This window comes from Papaver somniferum, unplaced genomic scaffold (assembly GCF_003573695.1).
Source record: "Papaver somniferum cultivar HN1 unplaced genomic scaffold, ASM357369v1 unplaced-scaffold_19, whole genome shotgun sequence".
In the NCBI taxonomy this organism is placed as follows: Eukaryota; Viridiplantae; Streptophyta; class Magnoliopsida; order Ranunculales; family Papaveraceae; genus Papaver; species Papaver somniferum.
Window position 1 is genome coordinate 6104781 of NW_020628818.1, and position 12425 is coordinate 6117205.

Genomic DNA, 12425 nt, shown 5'->3' on the forward strand with positions numbered 1-12425 from the left:
GAAGATTTCATATCCAAGTAAAGCAACATACAATGAGCATATTTTTAAATACATGTTGAAGACTTACAATACAAGGAGCGGAATTCTATATCAAAGTTGAAGACTTATTTACAAGAGCGAAGAAAATCAAAAGATGAGAGTTATTGAAGTTTATAATGACATTACAAGTTGTGAAGATCAAAGTGGTAAAGTACTTCTTTCATGGCCATGTTATTTTAATTCCGTTATTATTTTTGTAGTTGCAATCTTTTTGTTTAAAAATATATATATATATATAAATTAGAAAAAAAAGGAGAGAGAGAGAATACAAAAAGATTTTCATTTAGGTTGTTATTTGTTCAATAAGGCCATGGGGAAGAAAAATCTATAAAGAAGTTTCAAGCAACAAGGAAATTGAGGAAAAGAGTTACAAATTGTCGAAGTTTTACGAAATTCAAGAGTATATCATCAACAGTTGAAGACCGAAGACCAAAAAGATGAAGAAGACGAGCCGAAGGAAGGCGTTTATATTGGATGCTGTGAGAGTGGTGCTTTCGTCACTGTCGATCGGATGTGAAGGTGGTAAGTACTCTCATCCTTGCTATAGTGGTTGATTTTCTTTCTTAGAGATCATTAGAAAAAGATTTTTATTTCCCACAATCTTGTGGGGTCTCCAGAAATTTTTTTGGAAGGTTTCCTTCCCACCATTCAACGTGTGTAGGATTTCTCTCTTCATTCCTACCTGCACATATGTGAGACCCATAAAAAAGTCGTCTTATTGAGTGCAATTATCATAAAATCCTTTTAAGTGAGGCAGAAGTCGAGGCGAAATGCTTATTGATTGCTCTCAAACACGCGTCCTCTCATCATGGTGTGGTTATTTGTCACTCAACATTTAAGAATGAGAATATGTTCTTTGGTATTTCTAACTTCTTATTATTAGCATATCATGCAGAAACTCTATGTCCTCATAGATCTTTGGATGCTCGGGAAGCTGGAACGCTTTGAAATTGGAGTAGGTTTTGTGGGTATACCTATCATAAGCCCTCACGAGACTATAACTCGTCCACTAGGGACACCTAGGGGTTTAAAGGCTTGTTGCACATGCTAAGTGCAACTGTGTCCTCGACGAGATGGAGTTGTTGTACTTTAGATAGTTTGATCGAGGACTAACAAAAACCAAGTATGGGGGAATTTGATAAGTGCATATTTAACATATATTTGGTGTAAATTCCATGCTAGTAATTTCTATCTTTTTGGTGAATTATTGTATATTACGCTTGTTTTTTTGTATTCGTCTTTCATTAGGTGAATCATCCAAAAAGAAGTGTAAATAGATACAAAAGTGAAGTTCTTAAGTGAAGAAGGGCCAAAGACCAATTGGAACTCGTTCGACTCTAATATTTCTAGTCATCATTCTGTAAAGGACAAGAAGGCGAAGTCAATGGCGAAAGAACGGAGTCATTCTGAGTCCGTATGAAGAAGTTATGATCAAAACAAGAACTTAGAAGACTAGGGTCTGTTTGGGAGCTTGGAAACGGGATAACATATCCTGGAAAAGTTTATCTTAATTTAATTTATGATAACCTTGTTAATGATTAGTTTTAATGGTGTTTGTCTAAAATTCTATCATATCTTGGGCTAGGTTAACTTGTGTTTGTTTGACTACAGAAATAGGTTAACATAAATAATTATTTCTTAGCCAAATACTTGGGAGCTTTGACTACATAAAGCTTAGCTAGGGAATTTTTTTCTCTAACTTGAGCAGGATTATCTCAAGATGTATTAATAAAGATGATGTTTGTTTTTCCGTTATATCCATCACGGGTTTATCATGTATTATGTTTGTCTCTCCATATTTTAAATATGTATTTTTATAAAATAATTATGTATTATGGATAAAATTGTCGGAGAAAAAAATAAAAACATAACAATAAAGTTAAAAAAAATTGAAAATATTTTGATTAATTAAAATAACTACCTTTATAACCGTCTAACCCAGACAAGGATATTGGCATCCTGGCTATTTTGGAGAATAACATAACCTTGCTTTTTTAGCTTCCTAAAATCAAGGAAGATTTAGTTGTTCATATCCTAGACTAGAATTAGAACAAGACAAACATAATTTAAATGTATTTTCTTCATAACCCAACCTAGGATAGGCATTTCCAAGGAGCCAAACACGACCTAAAGGAAAATAACTGTCTAACCCAGGTGAGGATACATGTATCCCAGGTATTTGGAAGAATACCTTAAACTCACTTTTTTAGCTTCCTAAAATCGAGGAAGGTTTGATAATCCTTATCCAGGATTGGAATTGCAGTGAGACAAACATATTTTAACAGTTTTTTACTGGATAACCAGACCTAGGATGGGATATCCAGAATACCAAACACGACCTGAAAGGGGGGAATATGATCATTATGCAGTACAAGTGCTATTAGCACCCCCATTATACGTTTATGGGGAAGACATTTTTTAAGGGGCGAACTATTTCAAAGGAACTGCTAAAGGCAGTTCGGTCTTTTACAAAGGAGGGAGCCTGAATTCAAACACTACTAAAGGCACGCGGCTTATTACTCATGGCACTTAGTCTTCCATATTCCTAAGCAGAACACAGGCGATGGCAGTCGGAAATTGATGATCATGATGATCACGAAGGTGATGGATTTTGGAAAAGTAACATTCAAGATTTGGACGCATAGAAACGCATTGAAAAAAAATCCAACAGACGGTTAAAGAATCCGCGAAAAAAACCGCCCCCTCGTACAAGGAACCCAAAACCACCCTGCTTGTACGGTTTTTCAACCGTCCGTCTTCATCATGTCCGTTTTCCTTTTACATTTTCCACGCGTAAGCTTTACAAGGACTCCTCTCTCCCATGTTAAAGTATCGAACAAATCTTATTAGTTAATAATGAAGCACACGGATCGCCGGCTATGTACTAACAACCGCTGATCATAATCAAAAGATAACTGACTGAATGCCGAAAGTCATCCACTTCCGGAAAGTTCAGTATAAATAACCAGCGAACCAGGACAGTTTGATTCACAAATTCTCTTCCATCTATAAACAATTCACAGAAATTCTCTCACTTTCAAAACTCTAGTTTCAGAATCATTTTAGGTTACCAATGGAAGGAACTGGCACTGCAACTGCGAATGTTGGCAAGGGAGGAAGAAAGAAAGCCGTAACAAAATCTGCTAAAGCTGGACTACAATTCCCAGTTGGAAGAATCACTCGTTTCTTGAAGATAGGTCGTTACTCTCGACGTCTTGGTTCTGGTGCTCCCGTTTACATGGCTGCTGTTCTTGAATATCTCGCTGCTGAGGTAAAAACCCTTAGTGTTCACTAGTAATCTGGGTGTGTAATGGATTTTGATTCTAATTTGGTGTATTTTAATTTTGAAATGGGTTTTCAGGTATTGGAATTGGCGGGAAATGCTGCAAGAGACAACAAGAAATCGAGAATCATACCAAGACATTTGTGCTTAGCAATAAGGAATGATGAAGAATTAGGGAAATTACTTGCTGGTGTTACAATTGCTGGTGGTGGTGTTCTTCCTAAGATTAACCCTGTTTTGTTACCGAAGAAGAGCGGAAAGGCCGAGGCAGATATTCAAAAATTTCCAGGAAAAACTGTTGCTTCTAAAAATCCAAAGAAGTAAAAATATGATCTAATTAGTTACTTAGTAGTAGTGTTCATAACTTATTTGGGTTTAATGTGTAAGTAATGAAAATGTAGGCTGCAACTTTGGGTTGTAATGAATGCAACATCTCTTCTTATGTTCACTGTTCGTAAAAGTAATCAAATTTGCATTTTTAATTTAATTTTCAGAAGGCAACTTTTAGACACTTATATTAGCCTTTACAGAGTGACCCATTGTGTTTATTGACAATATTTCATAGTGGAAGAGGCCATGGTAAAATGCCTGCTTCATCTCTAATTCTGAGGGAAGACGAGTACCATCCCCTGCGTAAGTACCAGATCCATACGAAGATCCACCTTTCACTTCATTCATTTCATACATACCATCTCCGAAAGTGTACCCTAGTGGCACAAAGCCAATTGTGTTATGGCTGTGAATCTGCAATAAGAACACCATAATGCTTGAGAAAAGTCTCATAGTTCGCACGGGATGCTGAGCCTGAGACAACTTCCCACGCCCAATGGATAATAGATTGCAAGAAGTAAGTCTTATGGAGCAAATGAAACAATGCTAGGGAAAGAGATCTCACGCCCTATTCTCCTGGCCTCCACCGTGAAAACCTGTGCTCCAAAAGATACCAGCAGGTTTTCCAGCGAGTGATTGAGTTTCCCAAAGTTCATAAGTTGAGTCAAAGAAAGCCTTGCATTGGGCTGGCATCATACCGAAACGTGAAGGGAACCAAATAAAAATCCGTCAGCTTCCTTGAGTTGTTCCGGACTAATTACCGGAACGTCGTCCTCTTTAGCAGGTGCTTTCATTTTCTCTAGTATCTTCTCTGGAAGTGTCTCAGGTACCTGTTTATTCCACCCATTTATACCAATTTTCTCTACCAATACAATCAACTGAACTACTCATGATCATGATAAGGAACTCTAGAGATTAGATTGCGCTATAATCTTCCACTAGCATCTCTTCTATAAGAAAAGAATAATTCTCAACTCAACAGTCTAACTAACACTTGTTATAAATTTAGTGGCAAGTTACCTGCCAAAGGCTTGCTTCCACACCTTCAACACTATATATGTATAAGTTCTTATTCCTTGAACCAAAGTATGCGTATTTTATTGATCAGAAAAACCGAAACAAGAGATGTGAGCTCAGTCCGCGAACTGGCGGAGGTTTTCATCCCGAGAATATCTGCTGGAGTTTGTGAACTTCTTCCGGGAACTTAAGTCCGCGAACTTGAGTTGGTTATATCTAAAGACGATTATTTATGAACTTGTTTTATATAACTAAGGAATGCAAATTGCAAACCGTGGCTATAAAGTTCATGAATCGATTCGAGTAAATCAATCTTTTTTTCCTTCAATTGTGTCTTGTGTATTTACATAAGATTTATACAATTGAACAACTCTCTAACTAGTTCATTTGAGTCATTTGAACTAGTTATGGTGAAGAAGAATATGGTTTATATGAGGAAATCAAATAAGGATGGAGATATAAACTCGTCGATATACTTTTAATGATTGAGTCTTGTTGATTCTCTTAAAAGTGTATTCAAGTTTGTTCATACAAATTTCTAAGCGAAATATTGGGTGGCGTTGTTAGACCTCCGCTTTTTCAATTGGTATCAGAGTAGGCAAACACGTCAAGACCTTACAAGTCTGTGTTTGTAGCGATCTGACTCTATGGACAGAGGTGCTATCTCTATTAACGTATCACCAGTCTTCGATGGCTCTAATTACTTATGGTGTAAAATTGCTATGCGAGCTTTTCTTGAAGCACGTGATTTTCAATCATGGGTATATGTTGTAATGGCTATGATGCTCCCGTTGTGGCAGTTGGAGATGTAAACTTTCTCAAACCTATTGGTGAATATATCCCTGCTGAGATACTTGCGTCTAAGAAAAATTCCGACGGTTTGAATGCCATCATACATGCCATTACCTCAAATCTTCAGCACCATGGTGTAATTCCACTAGTTCTAAAGATGCTTGGGATATCTTAGAAACCGTATTTAAAGGAAACTCCAGTGAAAAGGAAGCTAGCTTCAAAACCTTAATTCCGATTGGGAGAACCTTCGTATGGCAGATGAAGATTCATTTGATGAGTTTAATCACAAAGTGTCTGAAATTGTTAATGCATATTTTGCAATGGGTAAGACTATTCCTGAAAAGGACATTGTGATGAAATTCTTAGATCGCTGCCGTCTAGATACGAGTCTAAGAAGCATGCCATCATTGAGGGAATAACCTCGATAATCTTTCCAGAAATACCTTGGTTGGAAAGATAAAGATCTTGATCATGAGCGTACATCCAAAATCGGAAAGGATGTTGCCTTTAAAGCACAGAAGACACCAAATTACTTGATAAAAGTAAGTGTGTTTATGTCTCTGAGGATGATCAGTCTGAGGATGATTTTCGGATGAAGATAAAATCAAGTTTTGATTAGCCTAATCGATTCAACGGTGCTGATTAGTTAGCTTAATCAATTTAATTAACACTAATCAAATTAAGGGTAGATTAGATATTAGAAAGGGAAAATTAGGCTCAGGCCCCACCCATGGGTAACCCATAATATGAGGCCCTTAATTAAAAGAAGTTTAAACCTAGGCCTCGAATTATTAAAAGACCTTGATACCCTTATGAATATTGTCAAGCCCATAATTAAATAAAGTTTAAATCTAGGCCCAAAATTATTAAATCTAGGCCCCGAATTATTAAAGTACAGTGTGAATGTGTAAACATAAGTTACACATGCATATGGCATGTGTATCCAGAAGTTACACATCCTTATGGCATGTGTAATGCAAAGTTACACTTGTATATATATGCAAAAAATAGACATCAAAAAAAGAACATAAAAAAAAATACATGTATTACTTTAATATTCATTTAAAACAATTTTTTAGCATGTGTAACTAGAATTTACACACGCATTTGTCTAGCGTAATCGAGAGTTACATATGCATCTATCTAGTGTAATTGAGAGTTACACATGCATCTATGTAGTGTAATTGAGGGTAATATTAATAATCAACACCTGCAGATTGACACACCAATCCAAACATCAATTGATCTTCATATTCTTCTCTGTCATCTCAAGTCTTACGCAATCATACCTCCTAACTCATCTGCTCAGAGAGGGTAGCCTGTAAAAGATGGAATAAATCAATATTTATGCATGGAAAGACTGATTGGTATTCCAGTATCAGACCAGAACATAAAAAAATATGAATGCATGACATAAGATATACAAATCTTAAGTTTTACACATATAATTACCACATGTAACTAGCAGTTACACATTCAATTGGCATGTGTAACTCGCAGTTACACATCCAATTGGCATGTGTAACTAGCAGTTACACGATTTCAGAATTTTGACATTTTGCAGCCTAGTTAGATCGAACTAGCTAACAAGAGAAATCACAAAACATAAGAATGTTCATAACATGAACCTAACCCTAACTTTATTGAACCTGTGTTTACCATGTCAGTCGCCGTGTCGATGCACAAACATGTATACCCTTCTATATAGTAAAATATTTGACCATAATTGTTATACCAGTGCTCATTCTGTATAGTAAGTAAAATCCAAGCTTTGATTCAACAATCAAAGAATCATGGAACATCATTATATGAAAGAAGGAAAAGCATGAGCAGAAGAAAGATAACTATACAAGTAAAATCCCATATTTTCACCAATCAAAAATTGATTATCTGTATAAAAAAGGTCTGCGATCATGAAATAAACAAGCAGTGAAGAACTAATAAAAAGAATTAAGGTTCAATAACTTAACAGATCAAGTAAGATCCACCACCATCACTATTGTAAGAGGGGAATGAAGTAGCTGAACTAGAAATACAAGCTGAAATAATCATTCAAGAACAAAAAGTAAATTCAGATTTTGGTCAACAAGCAAAAGTTAACAAATTTGAAATCAAGATAACGAAATCAAGATAAAACTCTCTAAAAAACTACATCAAAATCAGTATGTGTAAGTAAAAGTTACACATCTAATTAGCATGTGAACTACAAATTACACATCTGTTTAGCTTGTGTAACTAGAAGTTACACATCTGATTAGCATGTGTAACTAAAAATTACACATCTATTTAACTTGTGTAACTAGAAGTTACACATGTAGAAGTTACACACCGACTCCATGATCACAGACCAACGTATTATGTTGTTTGTGCATTTGTTCCATCAAACTTACCAATCGGTGTCTTCATATCACTTTCTTCTTTATTTCAGACCTCTCTCCTAAATCTTTCAGTGAAACAAAAAGTTCACGCCTAGAATATATGACAGAAAACTTTAACCATTAGTGTTGCACCCCTCACAACGCATCAAATGATGCAAAACTCAAGTACCAACCTATAAGTTAAAAGTTAAATTTTCAGATAATAAACAAGCTTTAGAAAATATAGAACATAGAGTACTGTAAAAATTAAACCACTCCCTTGCGCACCAAGTGGCCATAACACCAGTGTGAATCCTTGGAAGATCCATGAAGATTTGTGCCATTCCGAATCTCCACTTCCATCAGTTACGTAAATCCATCTTAGGTATATTGCGTTACTACTTGAGCCCAATAAATCCAAATTCACAAACCAGGACACAAAATCTACACACTTGAAACGTAAAACAAAAATATACTTAGCAGGTACACATGCAATGGCTTGTGTAAACGGTAGTTACACATCCATATGGCTTGTGTAAACTGTAGTTACACATCCATATGGCTTATGTAATAAGAAGTTACATATCCACTTGGCTAGTGTAATATGCAGTTACACATCCATATACTTAGCAGTACTCAAATTCATGACTTTAGAGATACATAATTATTAACGTTATTGTTTCCTATTGACAGGTAAATTTTGAAAGAATTACCCAAACTACTTGTTAAGGTTGTGTGCAACAACAAGCGCCTTGACTCATCTATATCTCTTGCTGAAGTCAATCCTTGACACGTTATAGAAATGCAACTGGAACTTGTCTTCTGGCAGATTCGCTGCGACCACGCAGTAGGCTACAAAATTCAGAAAACATAAGAAACCAACAAGATTAAAGAGATGTATCAATCAAAAAAGCTTAAGAAGATAATGAATTATATGAGTTCATTAAACTTCAATATCAATTCACATATGTTTTACGAGAGCTTCTGGTTCTATGAGTGAGTTCAGGTTGCAGAGATCTCAGGATTCAGAGTTACACATGCATCCTACGTGTAATTAGGAGTTACACAAGCATATAACATGTGTAAGTAGAAGTTACACATGCATCCTACTTGTGTAATTAGGAGTTACACAAGCATATAACATGTGTAACTTCTAGGTACACATGCATCCTACTTGTGTAATGTGAATAAAGAATTGAAGTTATCTAACTGAATACCAATACCAGTAAAACATTCATCTGGCTCATATCAAGCTAATTATTATATATATATATATATATATAATTATTTATGATAAATGTTTCGGAATTAAATACATAATAAGAATGAATGTCATTAACAGAACTATGAGAAAGTAAGTTCTATATTAAATCAAGTCAGCATCAGATAATTAATATTAGAGAACCTGAACTGATAATACCTTGATTCTATCATATTCTCTGACAACAACCATCTTCCAAGATACTCATGTAGGGTGTCCTGTATTAAAATGCGAAATCAGGAACTAAAAAGAGTTAATATAGATAACAAAATAAAGAAACTAGAGTCTAGAGGGTGGTTAAATGTTCAAGTCCATCAAAAAATTGATAAATTTGCCATAAATAGTCACAATGAAAAGGTTAACAGGTTCTGATTTCAAATTTGAAGGCATGTGCTTACGTTCTTGGAAAACTAGGATGACTTAAAATAAGATGCTACTCATTATACATCCCTTCTTCTCAATTATAGGTACACATTCAGTTCTGAGTAATTGCAAATCAACTAGATAGAACATTCCAAACTTCGTTTCGTTAAAAAATATTGTACCAGATGTTTGTCATTGTGAATTCAATTCTCGATAATACCTGCTTGCTTTCACAACGACTGTTGCAACACATTTCATATTCACCGCTCGTGTTCTCTGACAATTATACATTGCCCCCTCCTTCTCAAATTTCATCAATTTGATGAATGCTAGACCCAATTCACTCATTGTTTCTCCTATATCTTGCTGAGCTTTCACAAGTCCTTCAGCCTGCACCACCAAAGAATGAATTTAAATCGAATAAAATATAAATATCCTGAAAAACAAAATCAACACTTAATACTACCATCAAAGTATTTATTACATGCTTAGATACATTGCTCAGTTGTTGCTCGAAATCACGAAGCATTTCTTTCTTCTCCAGAAACTTCTAATCCTCTTCAACCACATGAGGTTTCGAACCTCCCTAATCATTTGTATCCGACTGCTTCAATTCTTTAAACATTTTAAACAAATCTCTACCTCCTTTTCGCAGGTTGACTAACTTCATTCGGAGTAACAACCGGAGTAGAATCACTAACTCAGTTTCACAATCAAACCGTGAATCACATGATGCAAAATGACATTAAGTAGCATTTTTGTAGTAATTTCAAACATAAATGAAAACCAACATCACTTTGACCTCATACACACAATGATGATATAAGACGTAATATTTTTTGCAGCAGTCAAGTATATTCAATTCAAACAACAAAGAAATCCTATAATAACAAGGTATGTATTGAGTAGTTACCATCCAAGAAGGCGTTTGTGAAGATTGACTATGTATTCTTCAGTTATAACTTCCTCGTTTTTCTCTCACTGTTTTCAACCATCTTCATAATCTCCCCATCCTCATAAACGTATCTCAAAGAGGAATTCTACAAAATTTATAAACTCTGATTTGGTGAAAATCCAAATTATACAAAATATACATCTGATGTGTCTCAAATGAGTAAATCAAATTTTGATTGTAATAAAATCAAACATTCAAGAACAAATACAAGTAGATATTAACTTGAATCGAATCGAAAAATCAAATTAGATGAAATTCATAACAAATAAATGGGTAATAGAGATGTTAGTTCACTGATTTCGAATCTGAAAACTGATTTTTAATCGAGATTTAAGATACAGAGATTCATTGATTTCCAATATAGAAACCTAATTACTATTATTTTGAAATTTCTTATCAAGACTTTTTATTAAAAGCAAGATAGAGATTAGATTTTAACAGATCTGAACTTTGATAACGAGTTCATCGAGAAATTTCATTTAAAATCATAAAAAATTACAAATTAGAGTTGATTACAAACCATAAAAGATTTTCGTAAAAACAAAATCGATAAATAATAGTTCAAATCGAAGAGAATGATAAAAGCATTATAGATTGACGCAACAATTCTGAAATCAGATCAAAAGAAGAAGAAATAACCTATTTCTTTCGATTTGATGGTGAATCTCACTATTTCATCCATGTTATTCTTCTTCTGCGTGCAACCTACAGATCTATTTGTTGATAATGATTATCACTTCTTTTCAATTGATTTTCACTGAATCTCCCTATAACAAGTACTGCTGATGTTGAATTTAGGTTTAGATGATCAAGATCTTTGTTTGTAAACCTTAGATTTAGGTTTTGAAATCGATTTTCATTGCAAAAATCGGTTAGAAAATGTGCATTCTCCGCCCTGTTTCTTTTGCCGAGAGAGAATGAAAAAGCAGATGAGAGAGAGTGAAAATAAAATGAAAATGAAAATAAAATCTATAACTAGTTTTATTAGGTATAAATACTAAAGGTCAGTCTTGGTATTTGTTATTTTCTGATGACGTCAGCTTCCGGTAAAATTTCAAAATCTGGCCCCAAAATTGAAAGTAATGGGCCTAGAAATATCAAAATCTGAAAGAATGGAGTTGATAGTGGAGGATCCATTTTGTGGGGTTTCTATATGTTGAACCCATATAGCATGGGGTTATAGTATTTTTCACTATTAGAAAAAAGGATAGATAAGGGGTCCCATGGGTTGTTATTTCATGACCCCATTAAGCCCCCCAAAACCCATCCCTTTTAAGCTCCAGTAATAGAGTTCTTTCTTTATTATACAGTAAAACCTCTATCAAGTAATAGAGTTGTAGTAATACATATATCAACCTTGATGGTTTCGGTGAAGATGAGAATCCAATCAAGCTGGAAGAATCAATTGACCCATCCTATGGAAACTCTATTTGTAACTTTTCAGGATTCAACTTGTGTTTAGCCGCAGTCGCACCACAGATGCCTGATTACTATCCAAGATTGACGTGCTGGTTTTGTTCTCAAAAGGGTCATGAACTATCAAGATGTTACAAGTACAAACATCAAATGAGGCATGCCAACAAACTTCAACGAATATCAAATCAGTTAGCAAGGAAGCTTAAACTTGCTCAGAAGACCGCTGAGGTATGTAGGATTTTATCTTCGTCTAAGAAGTCGGTTTCCAAGGATAAAATAAGACCATTAGAGAAGAAGGTATGGTCAAGTCGCTTTGATAGACAGAAAACAGAGGATTCCTCTCCCTCTCAAGAGGAAAATGGTGGACAAATTGTTGTTCACCACAACACAAATTGATTGTGTTGATTGGTAAATATTGTCTCATGTGCCTGATCAAAGAGACAAGATTGTGAACGCACAGTCTTTAGGAAAAAGTTTTCTTAGGTTTGTTATTATGTCCATCAAATAAAAGAAAAGGGTTATTATCGATAATTCTACTCTTTATAGGGTTTAGAGTTGGACGTCCACGAACCGTTTAAAGGTTTCTAACCCTACATTCCTTTTTCCTCTTTG

General features: G+C 34.9%; 1 protein-coding gene and 1 pseudogene across 1 annotated transcript; one reads left to right on the top strand and one right to left on the bottom strand.

Annotated features, from left to right (window-relative positions):
- Positions 1–3017: 3017 nt before the first annotated feature.
- Positions 3018–3770, top strand: LOC113339008 (histone H2A-beta, sperm-like). The gene is made up of 2 exons (XM_026584411.1): positions 3018–3310; positions 3401–3770. The coding sequence occupies exons 1-2, from the start codon at positions 3113–3115 to the stop codon at positions 3644–3646; spliced, it is 444 nt and encodes a 147-aa protein (XP_026440196.1). The 5' UTR covers positions 3018–3112; the 3' UTR covers positions 3647–3770.
- A 56-nt stretch (positions 3771–3826) lies between these two features.
- On the bottom strand, positions 3827–9971 carry LOC113338448 (annotated as a pseudogene).
- Between the last annotated feature and the right edge of the window lie 2454 nt (positions 9972–12425).